This window comes from Gallus gallus, chromosome 15 (assembly GCF_016699485.2).
Source record: "Gallus gallus isolate bGalGal1 chromosome 15, bGalGal1.mat.broiler.GRCg7b, whole genome shotgun sequence".
NCBI lineage: Eukaryota > Metazoa > Chordata > Aves > Galliformes > Phasianidae > Gallus > Gallus gallus.
In genome coordinates, this window is record NC_052546.1 from 11,435,001 (window position 1) to 11,457,264 (window position 22,264).

Genomic DNA, 22,264 nt, shown 5'->3' on the forward strand with positions numbered 1-22,264 from the left:
CATGGCTCACTATCAAAAGGATCCAGGATACCAAATTTAAAGAGCAAGACTTTGCAGCCATAAATCAATGGTGGTTTTGGGTTATAAGCAGAGTAAACTCAAGCATTACTGGTTTCTCTATGATGATAATCTCAGCATATTACACCCAGTAAGGATCTTCAGACACGCCACACAAACCAGGTCGTAGAAGAGAAGGATTAGGTGAGTGCATTTTACATCACCACTGAAGGGCTGAAATGCTCCAGCTCCAATATAGAAGCTATGACAGACAGATTCTTTAGGGAACTCTGAAGATGTTGACTGCACGCTGTAACAGCTGATGCTGTTGGGCTTGATTCTCAGTCCCTACAGGAGAGACTGGGAGCAGGTACAGAAAGGATCTCCGGCTTGTCAGGATAGGAACGGATGGGACTAACACAGATGAAAACAGTTTGCACTGGAAGTCAGGTGAAAAAGCAGAGCTTGTTATCCCATGCATTTTAATATGTCCCCTTCGTGCCAAACACCTGGAGGTGCTGCCATGGGGATAGACGCATCAGACATCACAGCAAGGCAGAACTCAGTAACCACCCTCCAGTCCACTTACAATCCCCAAAGGACAGCCGCTTACCGAGCTTATGCTGGAAACAGACTTTAGCCAAGAGGATGAGGATGAAGGGAAGGCCCTTCTGCAGCCAACCGACCACCGCTTTTAGCTCCGAAAGCGCCGGCGCCGGAGTCCCAGCCTGCTCCTCACTGCCCTCCTCAGCGTGCCCGTGTCGGTCCCCTCCCGCCATGTGCAGAAGGGCCGAACTGCGGTGATGGCCGTGGTGGAAATGATGGGGCTGTTGCCGGTGGTGAAACGGGGCTCCTTCCGTGCGGCCGGCTCCCTCCTCCCGTGGGGCCGGCATCTGAATGAACACCTCCCCACCTCCCGCTGAGGAGCCCAGGACCAAACCCGACTGGAACGGTGCGGCCGTGATGGATCCCGAGGGGATTCCAGCCAGGCCGGAGAACAGCTGCTGCGGTGAGGAAGTCTCGGCCTTCAGACTTTCAAACACCCCACTTTCATCCACGCTGGTTTCAGAACTGACCGTTTGGCTCCGGTTTCTGCAGAGGGAAGAGATGAGAGAAAAGAGATTGAATACAAACGAGTGCCACAGAACTTCTTGGTCTCGTAGCCCCCTCCCAACAGCATCGTTCTTCACGCACTGCCAGGACAGGCAGGTCTGCAGGTAACAGATGTGATTTCCTCCTTGCACAGCCACAGTAGCAGAGCCAGCGGCCGGCACTGATCACAGTGCACCAGCTCCTTCCTCCGAGAGCTCCCAGACAATCCCTTCCCCGTTGGAGGAACCAGATAAATAAGGCATCTAATACCTAATTCAGCACCTAGAGTAGTTTTAAGATTTAAAGAAAAACATATAGTATAAAAAAAAACGCAAAAACGTGGACCTTCCCACTGCACAATCAAGACAGGACTCATCTCAAACAAACCAATTAATCATGCTAATTCAAAGAAATAAATGGTCTGCCTCCAAGATATTCCTTCTTCATTTAGGGGTGGTCACTCCTTGCCCCTGACAGCAGTGAAAGGAGAGAGCCAGCTGGAAGAGAAGTGTTGAGAGCTGCCCCTGTGCCCCTAATCCAACAAACACCTCAAAGATACATTCATGAATCACAGAAAAAATGTTTTATTTTTATGTTCTGAGCAAAACAGACATGGATGTACTCATGGACACACCGGGCAGCGGGCAGAATTGGTCCTGGCACTGATTCTGTACTAAGTTTGTTGCATAGATTATAGCCAGATTCCAAAAGAAAGTTCTAGATACCTTCACCCTAACACTTGAGCCCAATAGTGCAGTACTGAACACGTGGAAAGTTTGGATGAAAAGGGGCAACAGAAGTAACATTTTATGAGTCCTCAGGCAGTAAAAGCCCTGCAGACAGCAAACACCTCTCCAACTTGCAAAAGAAGACTAGAGAGTAAATAAAGCACAGCGAGAGGCAAAGCCCACAAGTACAGCACGTTGCACATTGCCATCTCGCTTGGTTTTAAGCCTTGGAGACTTCCAGCTTCAGAAACAGTGGTCACAAGCTGAGACAGCACACGCAGACACACACACAGCCTTCACCCTCTCTCCCCCACAGGCCCCAGGTTCTCCAGAGGGCACAGAGCACTGCCTGCATCACACTGCAGAGACAGCTCCAAACCTCTCTGGGCACACCTCCCCACTAAGTAAACTCCTCATAAGGCTTTTTATAGCTACACTCCGTTCCCAACGTCTCTCCACAGCAAGGAGTCAAGTCAACAAGACAAGGCACAGCTCTGTCTGGTTCAAATTAACCAGATGTTGGATCTCACACCTAGGGTTACAGCTCAGAGATGTATGCACCAGGCAGGGACAGAACGCGACGCATCTGGGAACATAAACACGTTGGGTGGGACTCAGCATTACAGATACATACAGCAGTATTGTTTGCAACAACACTACCAGGACACACAACTTTTCAGTAGGAAGGAACTAACCAGGCACATATTAAAGACAAACATGGATGAAACACTGAGACCTTTGAAGTCAACCAAGTCACAACGTCAGTGGCAGCAGCATCTCATTGTACAGTCAGAAAACCCTCAGCCTACATCACTGACACGTATGTACCTCTGCCTGCAGAAAATACTTAGTGACCGTTTGTGAGCCACACCTTTCGCTTACGATCTCAGCTGAGCCAAAGCAATACAGTTTGTTAGTTCCATCTTAGTCTCATTTATTAGATTAGTTTCTTCTTCAGAAAAAAAAGAAGTCAACACAAACTCTGGGAAAGCACAAGGGGACATTTAGTACAGAACAAGAGCAGCAAGCCTCCCTTGTTGATGTTATGATTACAGAAATGAATTAGGAGTATTCTGCCTCTAAATATTCACATACGTGAAGCTAGATGCAGATCCTGGGATGAGAGAAAGAATCACCCCAACTCTTTATGAAGGCTCTGCTCATACAGATTGGCCTTTCTGGTCTGATAGTGCTCAGTACCCCTGCAGCACTGCTGCTCTTCCAGAGCCCCCAATGTCCTGCTGCCTGAGCCAGCTGTCTGCATGTGCCACAGTGCATCACCAAATGCAAAACACTGCAGTTGGCAGCAGCTGATAACTGACATGAAAGAGAAAAGTAAATCTGTCTCTAAACCCAAGCAGAAAACCTGGCTGTATTCCACACACAGAAGTATTTGTCTCTCTCACTTTTGAGCTTTTGTATTCTAAAACCAAGAGATGCACCACACACTTAAATCAGAACACTGCCACCTGCAGAGGAAAAGGTGGGAAAAACCGAGGAGGAAGCATTCAAGGCCAGGCTGGATGTGGCTCTGGGCAGCCTGGTCTGGTGGTTGGCGACCCTGCACATAGCAGGGGGTTGAAATGAGATGATCACTGTGGTCCTTTTAAACCCAGGCCGTTCTGTGATGCTATGTACCTTTCAGGAGGAGCGCTGTCAGTGTTGCTGCTGTGCCGTCTCTGCATTTTCCTCAACACCTTGAAACACAGCACACTCAACATCAACGCTGCCAGTCAGCGATTCCAGTGTGACTAACAGAGATCCACCGAGCCAGAGAGCTGGGAAACCTCTTCAGCTGGTGACATGGCTGGTGTAAATCATCTGCTTCTCTGCAAGAGAGGCCTGCAGTTGTTTCTCAGTATACTTGTGAAGAAACAGCTTTCAGATGGCAAATGGGAGTGCACACAAACAGGTCTCCATGTCGGACAGGAACGAGGCAGACCCCCTGCTGCAGCACAGTGCAGCCCCCCAGGGCGTGCAGCTGTACGGTGACATGGCCTGCCCTACATCCAACAGGGCAGCTCCGGCTGTAATGTGGACCAGCGTGTGCTCTCTGCAGCCCTCCTCCTCTTCTGAAGAAACTTGGAGAGCAACGAAGAGCAAAACTGAGGGAAGGAAAAAGAAAATGCATAAACATTTTAAATGAAAAAGTACGATCACGGCATGACACCGTTCTTTTAAATTGGCAGCCCGTCCCCTGCAGGGCACAGATTGCCATTAGCAAACCCTGTGCAATGGTCAGAAATAACATCCGTGTGTGCCATGGGGAACTGAGATAGGTGCAGCCCATATCTGTAGATCACACAGGCAAACTGCGTTGGATTTGTGAAAGGATGAGAAGGAAAGTAACACACAGTGTTCCCATCAAGCAGGCTGAGCTGGGACATCGTGGGATTTGAGTCACAAAGGACAGAAAACATCAGGATTTTAGTATGGGATGCCAACTTTTGGACACTGCTTTAGATGTTCATATAAACACACACACACAAAATACACACAAGTAAACTATCAGCTACGGCAGGAAGAACATAGCTTGCAACAAATCCTATGGGAAAGCCAAGGCTTTCAGGAGCACCAGAAATGTAAATCTAATCAAAGTATTCTGATAACCTAAATTACCAACACTTTCTTAAGTTCTCTTTTAACCTGAACAATAATTGACATGTGATGAAATGGCCAAGGTCCCAGGCTGACCACTCACACAGTGCTCTCCCACCAGTGAGCAACTCGGGGGTCACTGCTGGCAATGAAACCTGCAGAACCCCCCACTCCTTCCCAAACCACGAGAAGTCTCCCACATTGTAATAGCGGGGTGAGAACAGCGTTTTAAATGACATGCAACTCTATGGGGAGATAACTTCCTTTTGGGATCAGCTACTAAGGGGACTGTGACATGAGCATTAAGTATTGAAGACATGAGGCTCCATGAGACGTAGCCTATCCTATGGACACGGCCAGGTACCATGTAAATGGGTGTTATACTGGGTGGTGTGGTTGACATGCCTCGGGCATGGGATGCCATCCAGAGAGACATGGGCAGGCTTAGTAATGGGCCTGGGAGAACCTCATGAGGTTCAGCAAAGCCAGTGTGAGGTGTGTACCTAGGTTGTGGCAACCCCTGCTATCAGAACAAGCCGGGGGATGTAAGGATGGAGCACAGCCCTGCCAGGAAGGACCTGGGGGTACTGGTGGGTGGCAGCTGGGCATGAGCCAGCACTGTGCCCTCACAGCCCAGAAAGCCAACCATACCCTGGGCCGCATGCACAGCAGTGAGCAGCAGGGCGAGGGAGGGGATCTGCCCCTCTGCTGCGTGCTGGGAGACCTCACCTGCAGTGCTGCATCCAGAGCTACAAGAAAGAAGGGGACAGAGTCTTTAGGGACAAGGGGAAATGGTTTCAAATGAAAAGAGGAACACTCAGACTGGATATAAGGAAGCAGTTTTTACACTGTGGGCGGTGAGGAACAGCACAGGTTGCCCGGAGAGGTGGTGGTGCCTCATCCCTGCAGACAGCCAAGGTCAGGGGATGGGGCTGAGAGCACTGATGGAGCTGTGGGTGTCCCCGCGCACTGCAGGGGATGAGATGGCCTGTAAGGGTCCCTTCCCACTCAAACGATGCTATGATTCCATTATGCTCTTCCAAAAGGCACTCGGCTCTGGCACGGCCTGGGCGTGCTCTTTCCAGGTTATTTTCCACCTTCCAGCGGCTCAGCAGTAGCCGAGCAGCAGCTGCAGCCGGGGGGCTCAGGGAGGTGCCCGCATCCCACACGCGGAGCCCTTCAGCTCGCGGGGGTCCCAACGGCGCAGTCCCTCCAGCGCCGGGCTGGGCCCTGCGGGCGGCACGGATCCGCGAGCGCAAAGCCGCGTCAGCGCCCGCTGAGGGCACACCCACACGCGCATAGAGGCTCGCGGATGCCCACGAACGCCCCACACGCACGCGGCGCGGGATCCTCACCCCCTCCCCGCCGGCCGCCCCGTACTCACCGCGCTGCCCCGCACCGCCCCCAGCCGCGGCCGCGCCCCTCCTCCGCTCACGCACATCCGCGGCCCCGCCCCCCCCCGCCCCGCAGCCGGCGGAAGCGCTCGGGCCGCGTTCCCCGGGCGCGGCGCCGCCGCGGCCGCAGATGGCGGTAGCGATGGCGGGCTGAGCCGCCATGGTGCCGTGCGGGGCCGTGCTGTGGCGGCGGCTGCTGAGGAAGCGCTGGGTCCTCGGCGTCGTCTTCGGGCTGTCCCTCGTGTATTTCCTCAGCAGCACCTTCAAGCAGGTCGGGGCGGGAGGAGGACGGGGGGGGGGCGGGGGGAGGGAGAGCCGGTCCGTCTGGTTGCACCGATGTCTCTCCTTGCAGGAAGAACGGACGGTGAGAGACCGGAACCTCCTTCAGGTGCAGGAGCACGAGCAGCCCATCCTATGGAAGGAGCAGTTCAGCTCGGGGAACGGCAGCCACCTGAGCAACCAGTGCCGGAACTCCGTGCAGGGGAAGCTGCTCATCACGGACGAACTGGGTACGCTCAGAGCTCTGCCTGCGTGCTGCTGCACGCTTTGTTGTCTGTCCGAGTGCTGGTGGGGGTGCCCGGTAACAAGGCTCCTTGTAAGGGCACCCCGCGGCTCAGCCTCACCTGCCGACGTTTCCGTGGTCAGGCCATATTAATACTACGGGCGCAGCACCTGCGTGTGTGGCTGTGCTGTTTGCAGGGCCGCCTCGGATCCGCCCAACGCCGGCTGCCCGCACACAGCACACAGCACACACAGCACACGCGTGCAGCGCCGGTCGCGGCGCGGTTCCTTGCAGCGCTCTTTGTGTCCCCGTGCAGCGCGGTGCTGTGCTCAGGCGCGTTAAGCGAGAGCGATGGACGGAACCTGACTGGCACGGTTCGTGCTCAGCCTCGGCTAACGAGCTCATCCAGCGCTTGTAAACCCTGCGGTGTTTCTGTTGCAGGTTCTCAAATTAGCTCCGGGTTCAGGGGGTGGAGCCTTTCCTGCCGTGGCATCTGCCTCGTGTTGCTCCGGTGCTGGGCTGTTCTTGGCCAGCAGTGAAAGGCTATATAAAAACAGTAAAAAACAGCACATCTTTTGTGATTTACTGCATCGGTATTAAACGTAGCGCTCCTGAGCTCTGCTGATTCACCGAGGTCTCCGAAATCAGCACTGCCTTTCGCAGTCTAGCAGGGGTGGTACAGCTTCCATAAGGATGCATGCTGTGCCTATAGGCTATTGGGGGCTCCCGGAAGCAGTGAACATCACAGCTACTTTGTTTGGATCAATCTGAGCCCCTTCCTCATGTCGAGCTGTGAAGAAAGTTACCCGCATTCAGAGCAGCTAAAGGAACGTCTGTCAGTTGTGTTCCACTGTAATCACCACGGTTACCCTTTCCAGTAACAACAACAAACTATGCCCATAAGATAGAATAACGTAGATGCATGTAAAGAATGGTGCTCTGTACACCCTGTTGATGAGGTGCGTGATAGTTGTGCAGACAGCACCAAGCTGTTGTACAGCTCAGCTCTGTGCCCAGGTGCCGCTTCAAATAACTGCTGTGCAGGACTTCAGTCAAACTGGGGAGGATCACAATAAAACAAATCTGCCAAGCAATGTATCTCTTCCTGTAGCATTTCCATAGAACATACATGAAAAAAGTCTTCTCAGCTCTGCCTGTTCTTGTTTTTTTTTTTTTTTTTCAGGCTACATCTGTGAGAGGAAGGACTTGCTGGTCAATGGCTGCTGTAACGTCAACGTGCCCAGTACAAAGCTGTACAGCTGTGACAGCTGCCTTCCCAATGGCTGCTGCAGTGTGTATGAGTACTGTGTGTCCTGCTGCCTGCAGCCCAGCAAGGTGCGCGGGCTTTCTTTTGCTTTCCAGCTGTGGCTAAATGCTGTTGCTTGTCAGGAGCCTTTTCCTTAGAGCAGATGGTTTCTGTTCCCTGAAGGCTGAGAGAAGCCTGTGGCAAGCTATAAATAAAAACTTAACAAAAATAAGCAAAAAACAAAATCCATCCTTTCCACCCTGGAGAGAAAGTAGTGGGAGCTCTGCAGCAGGTCAGCTTCAGTGGCGTTGTGTTTGCTGAAGGGAAGTGACTGTAGAAAAGCTATTCCAGCCAGTACAAAAGCCCCCCTGCCTTCTGCTGGCCAAGCAGAGAGGAGGGCTCCTCTGGGTTCTGTCACTCCTGCTGGGGTGTCATGATGTTAACCTTGGGGTGCTTGCTGGTGAACAGCTCTGCTTGGAAGTTCTATTGCTCTGAGATTTGAACTGTGTAGATTACGGTGGGCTTTGACTACTTGATTGAAATAAGGTCTTTTTTTGGTTGTCACTGTTATTTTCTTGCTGACCATTGCAGCAACATCTCCTGGAGCGTTTCTTGAACCGGGCAGCTATGGCTTTCCAAAACCTCTTCATGGCAGTGGAAGATCGTTTTGAGCTGTGTCTGGCGAAATGTAGGACTTCATCACAGGTAAGGCACCAGGATGTGTAATCCCGAGAAGTGCCCGTGGTCCTACAATTCGTTGCTCTGTTGTGCTTACAAAATGCAGTTGGAGGTGTTGTGCAACTGGAGTACTTAATAGAGCAATAGGGATGAATTGTTAACAAAGGGCTCTAAAACGCCCTTGGCCAAATGCCTCTAAAACTTTTTCACCGTGTCTGATTTGTAGCTCTATCTACCAAAACCATACACATCTCAAGTAGCAACTTTGTGCCTTGCTTGCTTAGGACATTCAGTAATACCACAAATGGTTGAGGCTGGAAGGGACCTCTGAAGGTCCTCTGGTCCAACTCCATGCGAGAGCTGATTGCCCTTCTGAAGGCCTCCAGAGAGGCAGACTGCACTTGTTCTGTTGCCTGTAAGCTGCACAGTAAATAAGTGTTTCCTGGTGTTCAGAGGGAGCTTCCTGTGTGCCAGTCTGTGCCCTCTGCCTCTTATCTTGGTGCTGTGCACTGCTGAAAGGACCCCAGTTCTGTCCTCTTCCATTGCTGAACCATCTCACCTATTTGGGTAGCCTCCAGAAAATGAATTTCTAGTTACAATTCAATGTGAAAATGCTGTAATATAGCAACTATCTTTACATATGTTGGGAGCACAGTGATATTTGACTGTGGAAGGTACTGTACTCTGTGGCAGAGTTTGGGAAGTTTTTGCATGCTTATAGTCTGGGTTTTGACCCTCAGTGAAGGGGTATATTGTTACGGTACGTGTGAACTGTTAAGTCTCTCCTCCTGTTCCCAACAGAGTGTGCAGCATGAGAACACCTATAGAGATCCAATTGCAAAGTACTGCTATGGTGAATATCCCCCGGAGCTGCTGCCTGTTTGAAAGCTGTGTGATCTGAGCAGCAAGGCGAAGGAACTGGAGACTAGAATCCAAAAGAGCAAGACAGCTGCTGCTTCACAAGAGCCTCAGTGTTAATGGTTTATGGTGTTTTCAGTGGCAAACCCAGGGGTGTACAGAGTGAGCAAGAGGCTGTTCTGTGGGATTGAATCCTGCTTTCTTCAATGGACATTGTGCACCTGCTCTGGGGCACTGGGAGGGCGTTCTTGGAATCATTCTTCTACAATAGCTTGTGTCTTAGGATGCATGGAGTGGATCTAGCCTATAAAATATCATAGAAAAAATGTCTAATGTAGCTTTGCAGCTGTACCTGTAGGCTCAGTGGTCTCTGCAGTCCAGAGACTTCCCGGAATGGCAGTAATAATGACAGAACCTTTGCTTGTAGGGAGTAAAGCGTGCCTGTTGTTTCTCTGGAGTGCTATCCTGATGTGCATGGTGTACACTACATCTGTAATTATGAATTATTTATTCAGTTTATATGGATTTCCAGCTGGAAGTATTGATGCTTTGCATAGCTAGTTGTCGATGCCTTTCAGCCCCTGTTTCTTTGTATCACGTAAAAAGGATATTTTACATCCTGACTAAAATTGGTTGTTTTTCCCTCCTTAGTCTAAAGGATTTGTATTGGCTTTCATGGCTATAGCGCTTATGTTCCTCTTGGTGAGTTTAAAGCATTTGGAACTCCAATGGAGTTGTTATCTGTCAGAGTCCCCTAGCATGAGAGAAGAGCAGAGATCTCCCTGTGATGGGATCTTTATTGTCTGTAAGTGCTCTCCTTAGCTCTCTGCAGCAGTTTCCTTGAGGAGGAGCATTACCCTTGCAAGCAGCTCTCTGCCTGTCCACTTGCTGACAGGAAGTAAAGAGGGTTTATTTGCTTGAACTCATTCAGGACTCAGTAATTCAATTGTGCTTCACTTCTGGTTGTGCAGGAGGCAAAAGGGTGGAGTTCTTCCAGGATCCTTGCCTAATGACATCCTTGTTCATGAAGTAATTATGCTAGAATGTTAGAATATGGTGCAAGCCCTTCTCTGAGGGCATCCATGTTGCGTGAGCTCAATTAAACCATCAGGGTGTTTTACTTTGCTGTTTGACATGCTGCTCTGAAGTTTCAGCCTGATCAGAATGGCAGTAGAACAGAGTTGATTCTCCCAGTTTCTACAGTTTTCTACAGTTGACTCCTTAAGTAAGGCTGCTCAACACAGGGGAGATGGGTAGAGACTGTGTAAGATATTGACTAAATCTGTGCTTTCCCTACATGTCACTATGTGAAGGCCAAGCACCAGACAAAACTGGGCTGTTTTTTTTGCTATGCAAAGCCTCATTTCCCCTGTTTTTACCCCAGCCATCTCTGTGCAGCAAGGCCACTTCAGTGGTTCTGATTTTGCATATGCATGTTGAAACTGCTGCTTCCTATTCCCAGTCTGAAAGAAAGACATTCTACAGAGGCTTTATTTAAAAAAACCAAGCGTGGTGGTGAAGTGTCCTGGTGCAAAAGATATCTGTGCAATGCTACAGCAAGATATCTTATGTTTTCAATTAAAGTTTCGTGCAGTATAAACAAGTAGTGTTACCAACTGCCTGATAAAATCCACTTGCATTGTTTTCATTGTTCTTTCCCAGAACTCATCAAGTGAGACAGTGATTCTGTCAGCAGATTCTCTTGGAAGTCTTGTTTCTCCCAAAGCTGTAGCATGAGCAGTTTATCCAGATGGAAACATTTCCCCTTTGCTGCCATCCTATGGCAAGTCGCTGCAGCAAGCATGATGCAGGGTGAAGGTGCAATATGAAATGCTGTCTTAAGAGGGTAGCAGAGGTTACTCGCTTCTCTTTTCAGTGTTAAACAGATTCTTCACCTCCCTTCCACACTTCATAAGGAAAGGCCATCAGGGTGGTCTTGTTATATCATTGCTGCTGGGATGTATTGCTGCATGTCACGTTGCTGTACAAAGATCAAGGTACTGATGGCTTACCCTGGATTTCTTTTCCAACTTGGTATTTATTCTTCCACTGGTGATATCTCTGCCTTGAAGCAGTAATTGTGAGAAGTCCTAAGAACCAACTTGATGTGGATGGCTTTAGTGGGGGTTCCTGCTCCCTGTCAGAGGGATGTTCAGAAGTGCATTGTGACCATTGCCCATTCACTGTGGCAGAGAGTGCGTCTCCCTTCCCTGGTTGTTAGGCTATTCAAATTGTCTCTACTGTGTGTTAAATCATTAAAAATGTATCTGTGTTCCAAAATACTGTCTCTTCTCGTGTCTTTCCTTGATCTACAACAGAACTTTATGTCTGTTGTTTACAATAATAATAATAGCAGTGAAAAATGGCAGCAGTTCACATCTAATGAGAAGCAGGTATGATATTTGGCTATCCCAATTTGGAAAGAGAAACCTATGGCAGAAGGGCAAAGTAGTACTCACTACAGCTGCTTTGGCTGAACTTGAGTCTTTGGACTTAATGGCCGCTGTGCTGCTCTGTTAGGGTGGTGCTGGGAGAACTGAATCAAGAATTCCTAAAGCAGCGAACCCGAGTTCTGGTTTGAGGCCAATACAAAACCGATGAGTTGGGGTCATGGTTTCTACATCTGCAATCTCACTCGTAGCTGCAGTTTGTCACTTGAGCTCCTTTCAGTGCTGGGCCTGTAATCACTCAGAGGAATTTCAGGCAAACTAAGTGAGGATTAGTGGATTCTGAATATAAAGAGAATGCTTAACGCGAGTCTTACTTCTGACATGCTTTCAAAAGGCAAATGTCTTTCTGACTGTCCTCATCGCTTTGCTGGACAAGCTTGAGCTTTAGAATTTGTTCTATCTTGCGCTGCTCCCTTTAGCTTGTTCTATAACATGGTATTTGTTGTTTGATTATTCTAGTCTAGAAGAGGTGGGGGAGGAGATGAAAAAAATTCTCTAACTCAGCAAGTTCAACAAAAATGGAGTACAGCAAATTATTGGTGCTTTAATTAGAATCCTCTACATTGTTTTACAACCTGGGGCAAACAACTACATGCAGAAAAGGGAAGAATGCCAACTTCAAAACCTGCAGGGAGTGATGTGACAGTACACAGTTGTTCATTTCTTGATCAATACCTGATTTAAAAGGCAGTTCTATCTAATATTTTCAAAGAAATATGACTCACAGCAACATGTGTTGTCTGCATGATGATTTCTGGTTTTGAGGCAAAGAGGTTACAAGAAATTTTCCTTAATAAATCGTTGTTCTTAATAGTAGAAGAAGATTGCTTACCTGCATCAGAAGATTCCAGGTTCACAGGGAAAGCTCCACCAAGGAGGGATCTCCAGAAAGAGATTCTTCCCCAGGGGCAGTCAGCCCTTAAATGAGGTCTAAGAGAGGTGCAGCCAGGCTACATCCCTTCCTATCACACAGCTGCATTGCCTTCACCTGTGCTCCCAGGGCTGACCGGATCCTTTCCCCAGGTGCTCCATCACTGCTTCAGGCCGGGACTCAACAGTTCACATACACCTACAGTGTAATGCAAAGTCACAGAACAGAGAAAACTAAAGAATTATTCCAGCTGAGAAGCTTGTCTTGTAGAAACCCTTCTAGTACGTACTTCAGTTAGGAGAATAGGATACAAATTATAGCTGCAGAAGAACTGGAGGCAGGTGTTGGTTCACCTGTAGCTTTCCGTGGGTGAGATTACAATTAATCTGTTTCTGTTATTAATGGTTGAACTCAGAGCTGGCACATGATTTCTTGCCGGTTGAACAAAGCTTTCAATAAAATGCAGCTCACACTTATCCGATATGTTCTGTCTCTCTGGATGCACCTACAGAGTGGGAGTCAAGGTGAATGCAGATCAGATGCCAACTGTTTATATTCTGTTCCTGCCCTGCACAGAATCTCTTTAAGTTCCTTGGAGCCAGAAGACAATTCCACTCAGGTAGTTCATATTGCTTCTGATAATGGCTTCACATGAAGCATTTTGTGTGCCTTTTGGTATGAGTAGAATAGCTTCGATCAGAAGGGACTTCAACGATCGCCTAGTTCCACCCGCTGCCATGGGCAGGGCTGCCAAACACTGCACCAGGCACCAGCTCAGGCTGCCTGGGGCCCCATCTGTGGCCTTGGGCACCTCCAGGATGGGGCACCCACAGCTCTGTGGGCAGCCTGGGCCAGCACCTCACCGCCCTCTCAGTGGAAGACTTCCCTGCCATCTAATCTACATCTCCTCTCTTTAAGTTTCAAACCATTTCCCTTTGTCCTATCACTACCTACCTGCGTAAAAAGTTGATTTACCTCCTGCTTATAAGCTCCCTTTAAGGATTGGAAAGAGTAATGCTGTCTTCCACGTGTGTAGGAAATGACGCTGTCAGGAGAAGTGGGTGAAGATAGGCTGAGCACCTGACTTAGAGCCAGTGTGACATCCGAGGCTGTAGGCATGTGCATCCGTTAGCTTTGTGACACTGGTGGGGCAGCGTGCCCATCAGTCCCAGCTGCTGGAGGTCTCATGGAGACGAGTATCAACAATGCTCTGACTGACATCAGCACCGACGTGCTGCTTTATCTCAGCAGGAGATTTGCTTACTCGGAGGCTTCCTTGGTCTGACTGCCTGCTGCAGTATTTCAGTTAAAACAAGCCTCCCATGTTCTAAGATATAAGGAGCAGGAACTTCAAACCATCCCCTCACACCTCTGCTTTCCGCCTCCCTTTCCCATCTGCTCCACCGAGAGCTCTGTTTCTGCACTTTGCTCCCCTGCCACCCCAAACCCACTTTCATTTTCCTGCTCTGGTTCCTCTTGATTTTTTTCCCTCAGGCCCTTACATCTTCTCTCCCTCCCCATTTTGCTTTGGGTCCATCTCATTGCAGGTTGAAACAGAACAGCAGGAATCTTCACTCCTAGAGGAAGTGTTCCTTTTCCAAGTAAGCAAAAGTATTGCAGTACTCTCCCTGCTTTTGAGGCAAGAGTATCTCTGTTTTGATCCCTTCTTTTCAATTTCTCTTCACCTCACTTTGATTAGGCACTTGCTGTTGCTCCCAGTTTTCTCAGCCTGCCTTTGCTTTGAGTATTTATGCAAAATTCCATGGCATCATGGTTGCATTATCTGTTAAAGGGCACACTGACACCTAAGCAGAGTTCTGGGAGAGAAAAGCAGGGCTCTCCCATGCTGTCATGTGGGGTGGGAAGCAGAGCAGGAGTGTTGCTGCTTCTCACTAGGAACTCAGATCTGGGTCCCATTGTGCAAATATGTACCTGATGTATGGGTTTGTATGTGGTTTAATGGGCCAAAAATGGCACCAGCATCAGTTATGTCAGAATGAACCCAGATGAGCTGCACTTGTGGACCTTCCTCTCACTATATGGAAACCCAGCCCTTTGCTGAAGAGTAATGCCACAGAAATAAATACACATGAGGCACTTGGGATGACTTTTTCCTGTCCTGATAGTCTGTAAGTTCAAGCTGGGCTCTATCTGCATCATGTGTATTCCTGTTGGTGAAAGGTTTGCAGTTGGAAGTGAGATGAATCAGTGATGCCTCCCTGGAGGCATTCAAGGCCAGGCTGGATGTGGCTCTGGGCAGCCTGGTCTGGTGGTTGGCGACCCTGCACATAGCAGGGGGTTGGAACTGGATGAGCACTGTGGTCCTTTTCAACCCAGGCCATTCTATGATTCTATGATATGATTCTATGATGCACGAAGACAAGCACGGTGTTAAACCTAAATGTTCAGTGCTTGCAAGGGAGGTCCACTTCTCACACCACGATGGGCTTAAAAATAAGTGAGAGGCTGTGCTTGTTTATTGTCTGGAGGTGAGTACTGAAGTCACGGCGCTTTAAGTTCCTCTTTACAACTGTAGAGGTCTCATTTTTCCTTTCTGGTGTGAGAGCTGAGGTTTGTGTGTGTCTGCCTTACCGCAACAAATGAGACTTGTGAGTTGGCAACAAGGAAAGCCCTGTTATCTCTGCACTGTGAACAGAATAAAAACCCAACTGCGCCCTGTGGGAGCATGGCTTTTTCTGTGCAGCAGATGGAAAGTCCTTTGTGGTTTTGGGTTGGCCTTTTTTTTTTGGGGGGGGGGGGGGGGGGGCAGCAATACAAGCAGTAGCTACGGAGGTTCTGTTAAGGAACTGTAATTGTTAGGAAATCCTGAGTCCTACAACATAAAAAATAGTAGGAGCTGGTGGAATTGGTTGGAATGCCGTAAGTGCTGTAAGCTGGGTACAGACAGAGAGCTTTGGACCTCCTCGGGCTTCTCCTTGGCTAGGTTTCATATGAAAGCCAATATATTTTGTCCTTAAACCAGGGTTTGCAGTGGAAACAGTGCCACAGAGCAGGCCATGAAACAAATCAAGCCATCTATCTGTGAGGCTCAGTGAAACGTTGTGTGATGTGACACTATATGCAGTTGTCATGGCCCTGCCACATGAAGGTTAGAGTGGGAAGGTGAGTGGCTGGCACTCACTCCATCAAACAGAGATGTTGGTTTTGCAGGTAGCCCAGGCAGGGTGAGGCCTGCATGCTCTGTTGCTTCTAACAACCAGGTAATGAATATGCTTCCAGAATTCGTGTTACTCGCAGTGGAAGCTGCAGCTGCCTGTGATCTGTGTCTCTGTCAAGGGAAAGTGAGGTGCAGTTAATTCAGGTCTGCACAGCAGAGATGTATTGATCAGGGCTCTCCTTCCCGTGGCTGGATGTCTGCCATCGCAGTGCTAGGGCGATGCATCAAACAGGATGGCAAAAAACAAGGACATGTTGCCTCAGTGCTGGAAGTGATGAGGCTGTACTGGGCAGCTTCAGTGCTGAGCCTCGGCAGCTTCAGAGCAATTCTGCTCCAGCCTTCAGAGGGTCAGGAAGACACTAAAATCAAGTGAAAAGGGCGCATCTTGTGCATGTCATTGCAAATACACTGCGTGAGTAGCTATAAGGTTAAAACCATGGACTCCATGTGATCACAGGATTTCAGGCAAAAATGGGCAAAACAAGACCTGTTCGTGGCATCTGGGTGAAGTTACACGGAGCTGCTTGCAGAAGTACTGAAGGCTGCAAGGATTAGATGGAGCGGATGTTTCCTCCTCTGTTCCTTCTCTACTAGCAGCAGTTGGATGTGGGTGATGACATGCTTTATAGCTACTAGTTTTCATATTGCAGTGTGTTATTTCACACAAAACTAGAAATCCTCGTATTCTGGTTTTGTAATATACACTGTAATGACGTTTTATTTCTGCAGAGGTGCCCCACTTGTCGTCCTCCTCCCACTATTCCTTCCTGCCAGTCTCCCCGAATAGCTGTGCCTGTTTTGTTCATGTGTTACACAAAGATGGACACCAACAGGTTTGCTAATTGCTAGAAGATTCTGTCAGCCTCATGCTGTTAGCTGGAGTAACAGAGCGCAATGGCACGATGGCTCTCACACTTCCCATTGTACAAGGTCTTCTGGTGCAGTGCGACTGTCTTCTGGGGCTGTCACCAATAGCTTTTGATTTCCCACACCTCCTGTTTCCTTTTTATCTCAGCATGCAATACTGCAATCCTCCTTATCTTTCCAGAAGGGCAGTTAAGGGTGCAATGCTGTCAGCCCCTCTCATCCCCAGTCTGTGCAAGGAGCTCGCAGAGCTGAGTGCTGGCATGCTGAGCACCATGAAGGACCCTCCTTTGACCAGTGGCAGTCCTTGTTCCCACCAGTGGCATCGCTCCTGTCAGCTGTCAGCTTTTACTCCTGTACCCAAAGGGAAGGTCTTTACCCTTGCTGCATTTTTTGCTGCTGTTGCCTGCGCTTCCGTCCTCAGTGCAACCCATCGCTCTCGTCAATGTCATCTCCTTCAGCCGTGTTTACTGCAGCACACTTTTTGTCTCATCACCGTGCTTCTGTCAGCTCCCGTGGTTCTACTTTCACCTCACTACTGAAATAAAGTTAACATTAATGAGAGTCATGCAGCTAAATCTTTGCTCACATCGCTGGAAATTTACTCTAGTGATGAAAATGAGATGCGTGTGGATCTGTGTAAAGCCAGCTTTTTTTCCATCCCCACCTCACCACCTACTGTGTGTTAAGTAAAGCATTTTGTTACTAAGTGCAGATGATGCAAAAGAATCCACATACATTACCCAGCATTAGTGAGGACAAACGATATTGGTTAAACACTGGTCTGCTACACAGTTCCTTTATGACTGAAGGTTCAGTGTCAATGCTGTGTCTGGGAAGGGTTTCTTCTATATGGCTCCCACAGTAAATTAGTACCTGGAGATGCTAGGGGGTATGCTAGGAAAGCTGAAGTTATTGCCACGTGTTACAGTACCTGCACCTATAAATGAGGTGTAGCACTGAGAGAGAGGTGGGAATTGTTTACAAAAAACACAGCGAGGCTTCGAGCTAAAAGGAGGAATGTATCTAGATAGCAAAAGTTATTGAGGTGTGACAAACGTGCATGGTGCATGCGCTGAGTGAAGAGGTTCATGAGATCTCTTTTCTGATCAGAATTTAGATTTACCGTAAGAGCAGCCACTCTACTACTGGTTGCTGCAAGAGAAGGCATTTCAGTGGGGATGGTTTGGCGTTTTGGCCTCTTGTTGTCTTGTTTGCTTTTAGTTTTGGTTTATTTGTCTGTCTCAGTGAAAGACTGGAGAAAAAGGATTCTCTTTTCATTCAGTCCTCTTACACACAGCTGCCATGACCTGGTTCTGTGCTGTCCGAGGCCGCAGCACAGGTTAATGGGAAAGGTACCACAGTTGACTGAAAGGACTGCATCCTCTGAATGTGTTCCTATTTCATGTTTTCCTTAAAGGTTGCTGTAGGAGAGTGGCTCAGGGAGCAAGGATATTGTGAGTACGAGTGCTATGTGCACAACCCAGGCTATGGGACCTTGAAGCTGTGAAAGCAAAAAGAAAAGCTGAGGCTGCAGTTAAGATAAGGGGGAAGCTAGCCTGGGAAGAGACTAAGGCCATGCAATGTGAGGAACAGTGTGATGATTAATGCTGTACCAATATCTGTGCGAGCAAGACGTGTGATTTTTGTATGCTAACCAATCATGAGTTGTTTATCTCCGTGTGCGCCCTGTATTTCTGTATGAGCTGATTCGGGCAATAAATTGGAGTTCCACCATTACTTCTGTGAGGACGTGTGCTTCATCTGGGCAACCTTCCTACCCGTGGTGCCCAAACAGGGACACGGCTAAGCTGAGACGCTCAAGAGTTGCCACAGCAGTCTGACATGGAGGCAGCGGGAGCGGGGAAGGCTGCAGGCGGTTGAGCCTTGTGGACCCAAAGGACGACTGAGGTAGGAAGGCTGGCCAGCTTCCACCCACCTGCTGCTAGCATGGATGTGGAGTTTGCGGCAGCGCAGACACTGCTTCTCAGTATCCTCGCTAAGTGAGGGGAGCCAGTGAAGGACAAGGACTTGGCTAAGCTAGTAACGTGGGCCCGAGAACAGGGCTTCCTGAAGTCCCCTCTGCTCGTTTTCATAGCGGCAGAATGGCGTGATATAGGAGATCATATGTGGGACTGTGTGATATCGGGGGGGAAGGATGAGAAGTTACCGAGGCCTCTGGGACCGGTGTGGCGTGCCGTCCCCAACGCCCTGAAGGCCATACGACCCCCCGCTGAACGGCCGCCCGCGGCCTCCAGCGGCCCGAGCCCGGACTGCGCGGCGACCGCCACCTCAGCCGCCTCCGCCCGGTGCTCTCCACGGGACTGCAGTGCTTCCAGGGCTACACTGAGAACCACCGCCCCAGCGCCGCGGTGCCCGGTGGGGAGTCGGATCGCTGTGTCAGCGCCTCCCGAGGACGAAGTTCCCCCTCAGCCGGCTGCGGCGACTGGAAGTCCAGGTACGGAAGTGCATCGCGCCGCAGTCCGCCCCCGCCAACCTCCGCGCCGCCTCCCACCGCCCGTCTGCAGAAGGTCCCTCTGCCGGGCAGCGGAGACGGGGAGTCGGACTCGGAGGCGGATTTATTCCCTCCCGAACGTCATCGAGTTTCTACGGCAACGCCGGGACAGCCTACAGTAACTGAATTAGGGAGACAAGTCGGCGAAGCCATACAGAAGCTAGAGGGTCGGCGGGACAGCGCGCTGAACTCAGGCCCTATACCGCCGGCTCAGTCGGTGCAACAACTAATTAAGCAAATTCCGGCTGTGGGCTCCTGCGCTTCGGTGACACCCTCTGCTGCTCTGCCTCACTGTACTACGGCAGAAGGGGCTCCAGCAACGGAGCGGAGATGGGCTGGCATAATTCGGGGTGCCGTTCTGGAAGGTGAATGGCAAACAGCGGGGGCACTTCCCCGTCCACTCGTGCAGAGTCCCCAAGGGCCGCGATATGAGCAGCACGAGTGGAAAGTTTTGCAGCAAGCGAGAAAGACTGTAGGAGAGAATGGGGTAAAGTCTGATGTGGCGCGAATGATGCTTGATTGGTTATTTACTGCTGATGTTAATTCCCCGATGGACTGTGCTAATCCGGCTAGGCTGTTGTTAGCTCCTTCTCAAGTTATTATTTGGCAACAGGAGTGGGAATGCTTTGCGAGGGTGGAGGCTGGGCGTCCGTGTAACCAGAGGGATGTCTTGTATGGGATTAATCCTGACATGATAACGGGTTCAGGAGTGTATGGGAATATGGAGGCACAGTTAATGTATCCTTTGCAACTGCATTATCTGGCAGCTCAGTTGACTAGGATGGCCTTTAATGCCGTGCCTGATAGGCAACCTCGGCCATCATTCGCTGCCACTCGGCAGGGCCTCACCGAGTCATATCCACAGTTTGTGGGCAGGCTGTGGCAGGCTCTTGCCAATCAAGCAGAGATGTCCGAGGAAGCCAAACAGAGCATGTTTAAGCTGCTTGCCTTTGAGAATGCTAATCCCTCTATGAAGCGCCTGCTGGCTACACTCCCAAAAGATGCTGGGGTCGGAGAAATGTTGGACCTTGCTAGTAGGGCAGAACAACAGCGCAGTGAGCAAGTTATGGCAAATGCTATGGCACAAGCCATCCAGCCCATAATGCAGCTACTTGCAGCAGCTGTAGCGAGAATAGGTGGAAAGGATGGGGGATGTAACCCAGGGATATGTTTCCGTTGTGGGCAAAAAGGTCACTATCGCCATGCCTGTCGTGCCAAGGTCTGGTGTGAGCAGTGCCAAAGGGGCACGCATGCGACCACTGCATGCAAGATGACAACAAACGGGAAGCAGAGCGCGAAGGGCCGCCGTGCGCCGACAGAAGGAGACGGTCAGTCTCAGTGTCTCAGCTTCCCGCTCCAGCAACCCGAGGTTCCTTGGGAATTGATCTGGCAGCAGCAGTAAATGTCACCTTAAAGAATCAATCAGTGCAAAAAATTCCCACTGGAACCCATGGCCCCATATCTAGGGATAAAGATCTTGGTGCTTTATTGATAGGGAGATCTTCAGCTGGGGTAGCAGGGCTAATAGTTTTGCCTGGGGTGATAGATGCAGATTATACAGGGGAAATAATGGTGTGTGCTTATACATTAACCCCTCCACTAACTATTACTGTGGGTACCAGGATAGCACAATTGGTAGTTTACAAAAGCATCTTCATACACGAGACTGCTCAGTTACCTGAAAGGGGTGACAGAGGGTTCGGTTCCACCCAAGATGCCGTTGTATCCTTGGTACACCAGATGAAAACTAGGCCCATGGTAGTGCTAACCCTCGCCGTGGAGCGCAGCACGGTCCAGGTTTCAGTCATGTTGGACACGGGAGCTGACGTGACGATTATAAGCCAACAGAAATGGCCGCGGAGTTGGCCTCTTGTTAATGCAATAGATGCAGTGCAAGGAGGATGGGGAGGTGCCACTCCACAGTGCAGCCTCAAGACCATCAAGCTTAAATTCCCAGGAGGTCAGGAAGTTGCAACTCGTCCTTATGTTATGCCCCTCCCGGGAGGGCTGGGAGGACTCGTTGGAAGAGATGTTCTCTCACAGCTCGGTGTGACGTTGTTGGTCCCTCCTTTTTAGGGACGGCCACTGTTTCACAGCCGCCAACTCCTCAGATTCCATGGAAAGCTGATGATCCGGTGTGGGTTGAGCAGTGGCCCCTAACTAGAGAGCTGCTGACGGTTGCGCACCAGCTGGTCAAAGAACAATTGGAGCAGGGGCATATTCGGCCTTCTATTAGCCCCTGGAATACGCCAATTTTTGTGATCCCTCAGAAGTCAGGGAAATGGAGGTTGTTACACGACCTCCGAGCAGTGAATGAACGAATGTGGGCCATGGGTGCCCTCCAGCCAGGCCTTCCGACACCTACAATGCTGCCACAGGAATGGCACATCTTAGCGATCGATCTGAAAGACTGCTTCTTTACAATTCCACTTCAGGCAGTAGATATGGTTCGATTTGCTTTCACGCTTCCAGCAATTAACAGAGAGGAACCAGCCCAGCAATTTGAGTGGGTTGTGTTACCACAAGGCATGAAAAATTCCCCTGTAATGTGCCAGGTGTATGTTCAATGGGCACTGGAGCGAGTGTGTCATGCCTTTCCAGCCACTACTGTGTATCACTATATGGATGATATTCTTTTCTGTCGTGATCAGCCTTTCAGTCCTCAGGATCTGGAACAGATTTCTAAGTTGCTCGCAAGAAGGGATCTGGTGGTTGCCCCCGAGAAGGTGCAGCACAGTGCTCCTTGGAGATACCTGGGGTGGGTACGAACAATCCACCCACAAAAGGTAACTCTGACCACAAACGTGTGAACTGTACGTGATGCTCAGACTCTAATCGGTGACCTGCAGTGGGTACGCCCCCTCACAGGGATTCACAATGATAAAATGATGGTGCTAATGTCTGTGTTCCTCTCCACAGGCTCCTGTGCATCTCTCTGCGGAGCAGCGCCAGTGCCTTCAGATGCTTGGCGACAAGCTTCTGTCTGCCTATGTGGATCGCCGCTTCCCGGACATTCCCATTGGGGTGCTGGTTGTCAATCATCCCGATTCCCCCTTCGCCCTGCTGTGTCAGTGGTTGTTGTGCCATAAAGAAACGGGGGAAAGACTGCCCAGTGTTGTGCCCCGAGGTGGCACAACAGCAACAACAATGGCAGCGACGATTGCGAGGGTGAAGGCTGTGGAACGAGTCAGCATCTTGGAGTGTGTTTTCTTACCACATACACCGCCTAGGAGTGTCTGGGAATGGGTGCTGGTATTAGCGTACCTAATAAAGAAAGCGTGGCATCGGACAGT

General features: G+C 49.8%; 3 protein-coding genes and 1 long non-coding RNA gene across 6 annotated transcripts in view; 2 read left to right on the forward strand and 2 right to left on the reverse strand.

Moving 5' to 3' along the window:
• RNFT2 (ring finger protein, transmembrane 2) overlaps positions 1-5,850 on the reverse strand; it is a 27,873-nt gene extending 22,023 nt beyond the window's left edge. For all 3 annotated transcript variants that reach the window (XM_040648240.2, XM_425298.8, XM_025155602.3), the window contains exons 1-3: positions 5,800-5,850; positions 3,456-3,922; positions 611-1,089 (exon numbers count right to left, since the gene is read on the reverse strand). In XM_040648240.2, coding sequence (XP_040504174.1) covers positions 611-1,089; positions 3,456-3,538 — 562 coding nt within the window. In that variant the 5' untranslated portion in view covers positions 3,539-3,922; positions 5,800-5,850. The remainder of the gene's footprint in view (positions 1-610; positions 1,090-3,455; positions 3,923-5,799) is intronic.
• C12orf49 (C12orf49 homolog) lies at positions 5,849-11,373 on the forward strand. Its single transcript, NM_001007841.1, is given in 5 exon segments — positions 5,849-6,080; positions 6,162-6,318; positions 7,495-7,646; positions 8,149-8,262; positions 9,037-11,373. Coding segments are annotated over 5 exon segments (618 nt in total). The 5' UTR covers positions 5,849-5,969; the 3' UTR covers positions 9,121-11,373.
• On the reverse strand, positions 10,020-15,132 carry LOC124417236. Its single transcript, XR_006931592.1, has 2 exons — positions 12,376-15,132; positions 10,020-11,771 (listed from the first exon to the last, which is right to left on the reverse strand). It is a non-coding gene; the product is annotated as an uncharacterized LOC124417236 (long non-coding RNA).
• Positions 15,133-18,583: 3,451 nt separating this feature from the next.
• LOC124417212 lies at positions 18,584-22,264 on the forward strand. Its single transcript, XM_046901192.1, has 3 exons — positions 18,584-18,643; positions 18,715-19,336; positions 21,891-22,264. The coding sequence occupies exons 1-3, from the start codon at positions 18,584-18,586 to the stop codon at positions 22,058-22,060; spliced, it is 852 nt and encodes a 283-aa protein (XP_046757148.1). The 3' UTR covers positions 22,061-22,264.